This window comes from Patiria miniata, unplaced genomic scaffold, assembly GCF_015706575.1.
Source record: "Patiria miniata isolate m_02_andy unplaced genomic scaffold, ASM1570657v1 HiC_scaffold_22, whole genome shotgun sequence".
NCBI classification, from domain to species: domain Eukaryota; kingdom Metazoa; phylum Echinodermata; class Asteroidea; order Valvatida; family Asterinidae; genus Patiria; species Patiria miniata.
Window position 1 is genome coordinate 3692278 of NW_024037061.1, and position 8475 is coordinate 3700752.

General features: G+C 45.6%; 1 protein-coding gene across 1 annotated transcript; it reads left to right on the forward strand.

Moving 5' to 3' along the window:
• The first annotated feature begins 274 nt into the window (after positions 1-274).
• LOC119730636 lies at positions 275-7433 on the forward strand. Its single transcript, XM_038203624.1, has 3 exons — positions 275-350; positions 4005-6655; positions 7107-7433. The coding sequence occupies exons 1-3, from the start codon at positions 275-277 to the stop codon at positions 7431-7433; spliced, it is 3054 nt and encodes a 1017-aa protein (XP_038059552.1).
• The last annotated feature ends 1042 nt before the right edge of the window (positions 7434-8475 follow it).

The window sequence follows — 8475 nt, forward strand, 5'->3', positions numbered from 1 at the left end:
CGATACTGGAGACGAATCCGAGGCTTGGGAAATGGCCTAGTCCCTCGTGCATGCGACGAGTACCGAAGTGAACCAGAATACGCGGCCTCACTTCGATACTTAATTCACTCAACGCGAACGCGCTGGAAGCACGACCTTCGATTGGATGAATTTGGCTACGTGATTGCAAGCGCGTGACGCCCTACTGTGTGCGACTCTCGGCGGATTTTGTCCATTTTAGTTTGCCTGTTGGGTGCAGGTGCCGCATTGCATCGCTGTCCAGCCGTACAGCAACATGGACAGAAATCGTGCCTTCGCGCTGGTTGTCTTCTGTTCGACTCTGCCTGTCTTTGCTCTGGCCGACCAATCCAGTAAGTTCTCTTTTGCCATTTTGTTGCCGTAGCTAATGTGAACTCATTTCTGGCCTGTTTCCTTAAAAGCTTCTTGACATAAAGCTTGAAAAAGAATCGCCATATTTCAACACAACGCTGAGCAATGTTAAAATGTTTCTATAAATTGCAATATTTTTGCCATTAATTTCTGTGAAAATGACCCTTTATGGTAGGTATTAAAATCTTCCCGTACCAAACATGGTATGAAATAGTTCTCCAACATAATATTGATCACATACTCTTGAATTAGATGTAAGTCCACGTAGGTGGACGATTAAACTCGGTAGAATTTTGGACTAAAGTTGAAATTGAGTTACATGAATCACAAATCTCATGCCGTATTTGCTGCGATTTTAAGCAAAACGCATTTTACCATTTTATCTTTTGGAAGACCAAGAATAATTTTAGTCAAGTTTGCTTACCAATTTCGGGGCATATCTGCAACTAAGCAGTTTTGTAACGGTTCTTGGAACAATTCTTTTACCCTTCGACAATTCAGTTGTTCTCCAAAATGTAAAAAAAATGCGCATGTTGACACCATTGCTGTTTTTATTACTCAGTTTGTAATGAGCAGCGGTGCATTTTCATACATTTAATAAACCTTCATTTTTCCGTACCACGAGATTACCGTCCCTATAATGTTCTATCATGGCCATTAGGCCTATGCGGCCAATTAGGCTGTGTCGTTTGCCTGACAGTAATGGCAGGCACTGTCTGACACCACATTGATTGATTGTGCCGCAGTCTACAGCTTGTGTTTTCCGTCTGTGATATTATTTTATCTGTCCATTTTTTCACCCTCCAATACATCAGAAATAAAAAAATTAAACAATGTTCCCCAAAATTTTGGGCCGCAGAAGAAAAAGCTTTTTTTGGGGGGGGGGGGGGGCGGGGGGACTATTTTTACGTTGGTGGCGCCACCTACACCCCTATTATGCTACTCGAAAATAGGCCACAAACATATCACCAAGGTCAATTCGTAGGACCAAAAAAATGACAACCTCTTGGTGGGGGGGGGGGGGGGGGGGCTCAACCCCCGAGGGCCCCCCACCCTTGGGTGAGCAACTGATTTTCGGGTAATCTTTTTCCTAAACGGCAACAGTTTTGCGTAACTCCCGCTTAGTTCAAACCTCGATCCGTCACTAGCGCTGCGTTGGAAATTGAGATTGACACGCACAAAATGAACCGTGTGGCCATCCAATTGGCCTGATATAAACAGCAAACCTCCAGACCAGCGCCGTGTTTTCTCTAGCCCCCCCCCCCCCCCCCCCCCCCCCCCCCCCCCCCCCGTTGGATCAGCAGCTGATTTGGGGGTGATCTTTTTTCCTAAACGGCAACAATTTTGCGTAACTCCCGCTTAGTTCAAACCTCGATCCGTCATTAGCGCTGCGTTGGAAATTGAGATTGACACGCACAAAATGAACCGTGTGGCCATCCAATTGGCCTGATATAAACAGCAAACCTCCAGACCAGCGCCGTGTTTCCCCCCCCCCCCCCCCCCCCCCCCCCCCCGTTGGGTCAGCAGCTGATTTGGGGGTGATCTTTTTTCCTAAACGGCAACAATTTTGCGTAACTCCCACTTAGTTCAAACCTCGATCTGTCACTAGCGCTGCGTTTGAAAAGAAGATTGACACGCACAAAATGAACCGTGTGTCCATCCAATTGGCCTGATGTAAACAGCAAACCTCCGGACCAGCGCCGTGTTTTCTCTGGGCTGTTTGCACGTCATCAGGCATCAATTTCAATGCAAAAAGCTCGTATGAAACTAATTAGCTTTCAGCAAGCCTTTACCATTAGGCCTGATTTATTAAAGGCAAAGTCGTCAGCTTGCCAATTTGATGCCGACATTGTCCTCATATTCTCTTAATTTAAAGGCCTCTAAAAATGGTTTTAATATCATGGTGGTGGCACATCATGTTGTCTAAAAAAAATGCTTTTACTTAGCTTACTTATGAAAATGAAATAAATGCTCTGTTCCTAAGTATCGCTATTAGTGTCTTTAAAACATAATAGCTAAAAATGTTTTCATTAATAAAGGCATAAGCATTTGCATTTTATCCCAAGAGCATTACACCTACCGACTTAAAATTCAAAAGCTTTCTTGGATTAATGATTGTACTGGCACTAAGCACCCCGTGAAATGATTTAGTCTGGCTTGCTGTCAGTTAGAAGACACAAAATGTAGGTGATTTCCATCGATCAGTTAGTTGACTGATCAATGGAAACAACAAGTGCCATAGAGTAGACGAAATCGTGTTTTGTGATCAAACGGCTGTGCATGGTCTTTCACTGTTTTCTCGAAAAGTGTCATGTCCATTGAGCTGAAACTTTATGTTAGGTTTTGAAGATTCTTCTTTGGATCTTGAGGGGTGCATACCTATGTTCCCCAATACCTATGTTCTCCCAGATGACTTCCCCTACCCTAACCCTAACCCTAAGGATTTTGGGGAGCATAGGTATCGGGTAGAACCCGATTTTGAGTTGTGCTATGTATTATTAGAAACGAACAAAAGCACGAAGAACATGTTTTTAAAAGAAGCTATAAAACGGCCCTCATAGAAGTGGGGATTACAGTTTATTTCTTATCCTTTACAAAAAGCTGACACCTTTTCCAAACTTGCATAAGCAAAAAGAGGCAAGGCCAATGCGGAGTTTGAAAGATAAATTGGTTCCGATTGAAGCATCAAGTCAGGCACACTTTGGGACAGCGTAGATCTATCTGTCTCATTTATATTATCAATATAGTGCTTGTATCCTTTTAATTGACCGCTTTCACCGACCATCGTTTTGTTTATTCAAGTCATGCCAGGTCAACTTTGATTAGTGTCCGGTTAATTAAAGCAGGACTTTCCCTCTCGAGAGAGGAGGTCCTTTCCAAGCCACTTGCAATCAGATCTGGATGGGAATAAAGATTGACTAAAAGGCGTTTGTGTTTTTCATTAAAATCGCGAGTGCCTTGTCCGTTTCAACTGAACCGAGTTGAAGCATTGCGCATGACGTCACGTGTTAAGTGGTTCCCGACCCATACCTCGGAACGGTGGTTGAGGGACCGTGAACCAGTTGGGAATTGAGTGGTTGATGTTTGGACGGCCTAACTCGTACTCCAGAGTGTACGTGTTGCGCATAGTGAATATGGATTAATGTCTAAATGCCGCCCCAACCATTGGCGCCATAAACATTTTCCCTTTTTTTATTAGCTTGATGTTTAGAGGCACCTTTGCGCTTATTTGCGGTATTTTTTATTACATTTTGTTATTCAAACGAATTTTTAGCTTGTATACTATATTTTATATATATATATATATATATATATATATATATATATATATATATATACATGTATATATTTATGTATGTTTGGGCGTCTACACCTTTAAAAAAATGAAATTTCATTTTTGATGCATTTGCGCGCGGAAAAGGACCCACCCTGCCATCCAAACTGGTTCGCAATACCTATGTTATCGATTTTAATATAGCGAACCAGTCTAGCCTGCGAGAACTTAATTAATGTCGAAATTCCTAATACAATTTAATTACATTGAAAATGTGTGCGATGGCCGTTTTGTGCGACTGTTGCGAATGTCGTTCTATTTGCTTTTTAATTCAAATACATTTTTTTGGTATATTTTGCAGCGACGATGATCCGACCGTCCCCAAGAGTAGACGCGGTTCCAGTCTGCACCCTCGGCCACCTGTGTCAGGTCAAAGGCAACTCCAACACTGATCAAGGTGGCAGCGATTGCGTCCGCTGGTGTTACTGCGATGACGCCTGCGGCTTCTTCGGCGACTGTTGTTACGACTACGAAGATGGTTCGTCACAGCTCCCGGGCCCGCGCAGGCGCAGTGCGTCCAAAATGGCGAAGTTAACGCCTGATCCTGGTGACTGCATGAGCAGTTCTGATGGTGGTAGTCTTGACGGTGGTGATGGCCAACTAAGGCGGGATTGTAATGTGAGTGATGATGGTTATGATGGTGAAAGTGGTGTTGATAGTGAGTTTGACGGCCTGGCCGAATACTTGACGACCACGGGCACTCCTAGAAGCCACTTTCCATGCACCTATGTGGGTCAGCCCGTCTCAGAACCACCATATCGGTACGGATTTTGGTTGAACAGTTTCTGTCCTGCAAATGCTTCTGTGAACAGCCGTCGACTCTGTGAGGATCCACCAGGTGATGACGTCATTCTGAAGACCCCCGTCAGCGGAGCTCGAGGAGTGGCTTACAAAAACGTGTATTGTGCTATTTGCAACGGTGAAGACCTTAGTAGGCTGGATGCATGGGCTGTGGATGTGTACTGCAACTCGCTAAACCAGTCAGCCGCCATTTTGGACGCACCGCGTCAGCGCGGAGCCAACTACACGTTTGACTTTCAGGACCTGGATGCGGCTTGCCGGTTAGTCTTTTCCTCTCGCAAGGGTGTCGGAGTGAGGTACTGCTTCCCGGATGTCGTGGCAGACTGCGGCTCACACGACGGGAGTACGGGTCTCTGCGAAGCGTGCGACTCGTACGCGGCCGTCGCAATCGAGCCGGAGAGGTTCCCACCCGGACCGCGTCGCGTGTTCAGGAATCCGCACTGCGCATTGAGCCACGGAGTCCGCATTACGTCAGGCGCGATTACCAACTCATGTGCATTAGTGTGCGGCTCTGGCTCATTCGTCACCCCAATGATTCCATCTTTATCGATTCTCATCAATTTCGGAACCGGTACGGCCCAAGTAGACGATCTGGTCCTTCCCTCTCGCTGTCCAGCCGATTTCGTCTTCGATCCGTTTACGGATCGCTGCCGAATTCTGTCATGTGCTGACGGGTACCGACTTGAGGGCGGACAGTGCATCGCACAGGAACCTCCCGACACCGAAGAGGAATCAAATGTTACTGCAACTGTGGAATTCCTGGTAGAAGTGAACATCGACGGCACAGTTAACTGCAGCAGTGCTGGCGAGGTTGGCTTATGTATGGCCAAGCCACTTCTTCAAATTCTCGATGGACTCTCGGTACAACGTTTCACTTTAGGAGGAATAGTGCCGAAATGCCGGCTTAGTGACTCCAACACCACCTCTTTCGAAATGACAATGACCAGAGAAAATGCTCAACTGGACATAAACATCCTCGAAAAGGAACTTGATATTGTTCTTCTGAACGGTTCCCGAGGTGGCTTTGGAGAGTGTCTTTCGTTCAACAACGACACCAATTTGAGATCGATCGTATTCGTCAGATGTCACTCGGCCACATGTGGTATCAGAGAAACTGCAAAATGTGGGAATGTCGTAGGAAATATTACTGAAATTTTTCCGCTACAGTCAAATGTTTCGGATGGGTTTGTACGGGTTGATAACACTTGGTACTCAGCGGAACAGACTGTGTATAGTGTGATCTACGGCTGGCAACCAGGCAATGAAAGCTTCGACAAACTGGGCATGCGCGTAAGAGTTTGCGACGGTGAGGAGCTCTCGTGTGCGCATGTCGCTTTGAACGCGTCGCTCTTTCGTCCAATCGGTGGACCGGAGGGCAGCTCATTGGAATATCTCCCGACAGGATACATTCTCGCACCAGGGAACTTTTCCATTCTCCGGAACGGCAGCGTTATGGTTTGTTCTTTCTTTGACAATGGTACTGTACAAGGAACCAGAGATGACCTTGCCAAATTGCTCATAAGTCTGATCGGTTTGACCTTGTCAATGATTGCGACCGCGGTCATCTTCGTGACGTACTTGGCTTTTCGAAGCCTCCGTAACCACATGCGCTGCCCAATGCTGAACCTCACCGCTTCGTTAATACTGGCGAATCTCATGTTTTTGCTGAGTAAAATATCAACAGCGAACGACGTAGCCTGCACCGCAGTCGCATTTCTGGGACACGTGTTTTGGCTCTCGGTATCCACTTGGTCCAATATCATCGCAGTTGGGATGTACGGAGCATTTTCAGTCTCTGCAATGTCACTTCGAGACCAACGCGTCACCCGAAGAAAACTTGTGTACTTTTACCTGTACGCCTACGGTGCGCCGTGCTGCATCAGCATTCCTTGCCTCGTTCTGGAGTTGACCTACAAATCACGTGACGTCCCGCTCTTCCGTTACCGGAGTGGGGACGTGTGCTTTATCAACAGCTCTGACCAAATGCTCTATGCCTTCGTAGTGCCGTTGTTGGCATGTGTTCTGGTCAATCTGGTTCTGTTTTCTCTCACCGTTCGTGGAATTAGAATCACCAAGATGAAAGCGCAGATGGTGAAGGGTAACACGCCAGTCATGCGACAAGCAATGGAGGAACTACCGATCTATCTCAAGGTGAGCCGCTTAAAGTAAGAGTTGTAGCCTAGTCCATTCTATCACAAGTTTGGGAGTCAGGTTGGCGTCGTGGTTATACTTTCCTCGCCTGCCACCGCTATGGCCCGGGTTCAATTCCTGCCCGGACCACATGTGGATTGGGTGTTCAGTACCTGCCTGATTCCGTGGGTTTTAACCAGAATATTCTTCTGCAGGTTTTCCTCCCACCTCTAAAACTGTCATTTCTTCTCATTGTCTCCTATCTACAGGTTTCTTCAGGCTTTCGAGCTACAGTGCAATTTTTGAATATCTTGTGACTTGACTCGCGATTGAAGATCTGGTGAAGACTTAAATACAACTTTGGTGAATTCACCAAAAAAGTTTATCTACGGAATCTGAATAGATTTGAGTCACCGAACAGTCGTTGATCTTCAATCTCAAATCCAAACACGTCTCGTTTATTTCACCCTAGATTTCCAGCCTGATGGGTTTCTGTTGGCTCGTCGGTTTCCTAGCAACCGTTACCAAGTCAACGGTTCTGGAGTACATCTACCTTGTCTCAAACTCCTGCCAGGGGCTCCTCATCTTTCTCTGCTTCGCCAATGGCCGCGTGAGGGCGCTGTGGAGGGCCAAGTTGAGGGCGCTGTTCCGTGCTTGCTGCTCTGGTGGTGTTGCAGAACCCAAGCGAGAAGCTCCAGTCGTGGCTACCGTGAGCGAGCGGTGTGGCACGGGGGCTAGCGGGGACAATCACGCTGGAGATGGGTCGGCTTCCGTACGAACCGAAGAAACGGCTCTGTGATCTTCAGGGGAAATAGAAAACTAACTCAAACAACACTTTTAAGATATAAATTTACGCATTCGCTAACGTAATGGTGTCTCGAAATGCCATGTACATTGACTGTACAGTGTGTAGTAATTTGATCAAAGTTAAACCAAAATTTTTTTTAAAAAAATTCAATATAATAAAGTTAGACTCTAGTAGTGAATTACCTATGCTAATTTAGTTTCTTGCTCCATCGAGAAAAAAATATATAACTTTAAGTGGTGGAGATAAACAAAAAATAACATAAACGTGCGTTTCAAGAAGAAGGCACTTTGTCACACGCGCATGCGTTCTGCATCGCCAGCTCTCTAGCTAGCAACTCGACGATTTTCCCCCCACCAGCTTTTCACTATTATTTTTCCAAGAAAAGTGACTGGTAATAAAACGGTGGAGCCATATTACCGATTCATCCAGCTTTAATTGGCAGCATCTAGTACGTGGATTGCGTTTGCCCGTATCACTTTTTTTCTATAACATTCTTGTAAATTTGACCAGAAAAGTAAGTTTGACAAGAAAACAGTCAAACATACCACCACCGACCTTATACCTGTAATCTGCTGGGTGTAAGTCTGACTGTTTTTCTCTTCAATCCAATTTTTAGAATGTACGGGTCACTTTATTTAACAATGCTCATAAACTAGTTACAATTTGTCGTGTAAATCCGGTTAACTGTATCCTAATTAGACTTTTTCATTAATTAATGTATTTCGATGATCACTGGCGCGGCGGATTGGGGAAAGGGGCACGGGGCCATTCCCCGTCTCGAAAAAATGTAATGTTTAATAACAAACCAAAAGAGGAGGGAAGACAACTGAATCGATTACTAGGACGGCCTCGATGCTTTTAGTCATTTAGAGTTTACGCACAAAACCCTGGGCTGCCAGGGTTTTCAGTGTAAAACCACAGTGCCCAATGAGAGACGAGAGGCAAGATCATTTGCATACATGGGTCAGTCCTACAGAACGGGGAGGTGAGAATAAGTGGATTCCTTGATGGTTCTTAGAAATCCTATGTTCAC

Coding starts and splice junctions, on each gene's coding strand:
- LOC119730636 (XM_038203624.1), top strand. CDS start 275: ATGGACAGAAATCGTGCCTTCGCGCTGGTTGTCTTCTGTTCGACTCTG. Junction 351..4,004: donor TGCTCTGGCCGACCAATCCA/GTAAGTTCTCTT, acceptor TATATTTTGCAG/CGACGATGATCCGACCGTCC. Junction 6,656..7,106: donor AACTACCGATCTATCTCAAG/GTGAGCCGCTTA, acceptor ATTTCACCCTAG/ATTTCCAGCCTGATGGGTTT.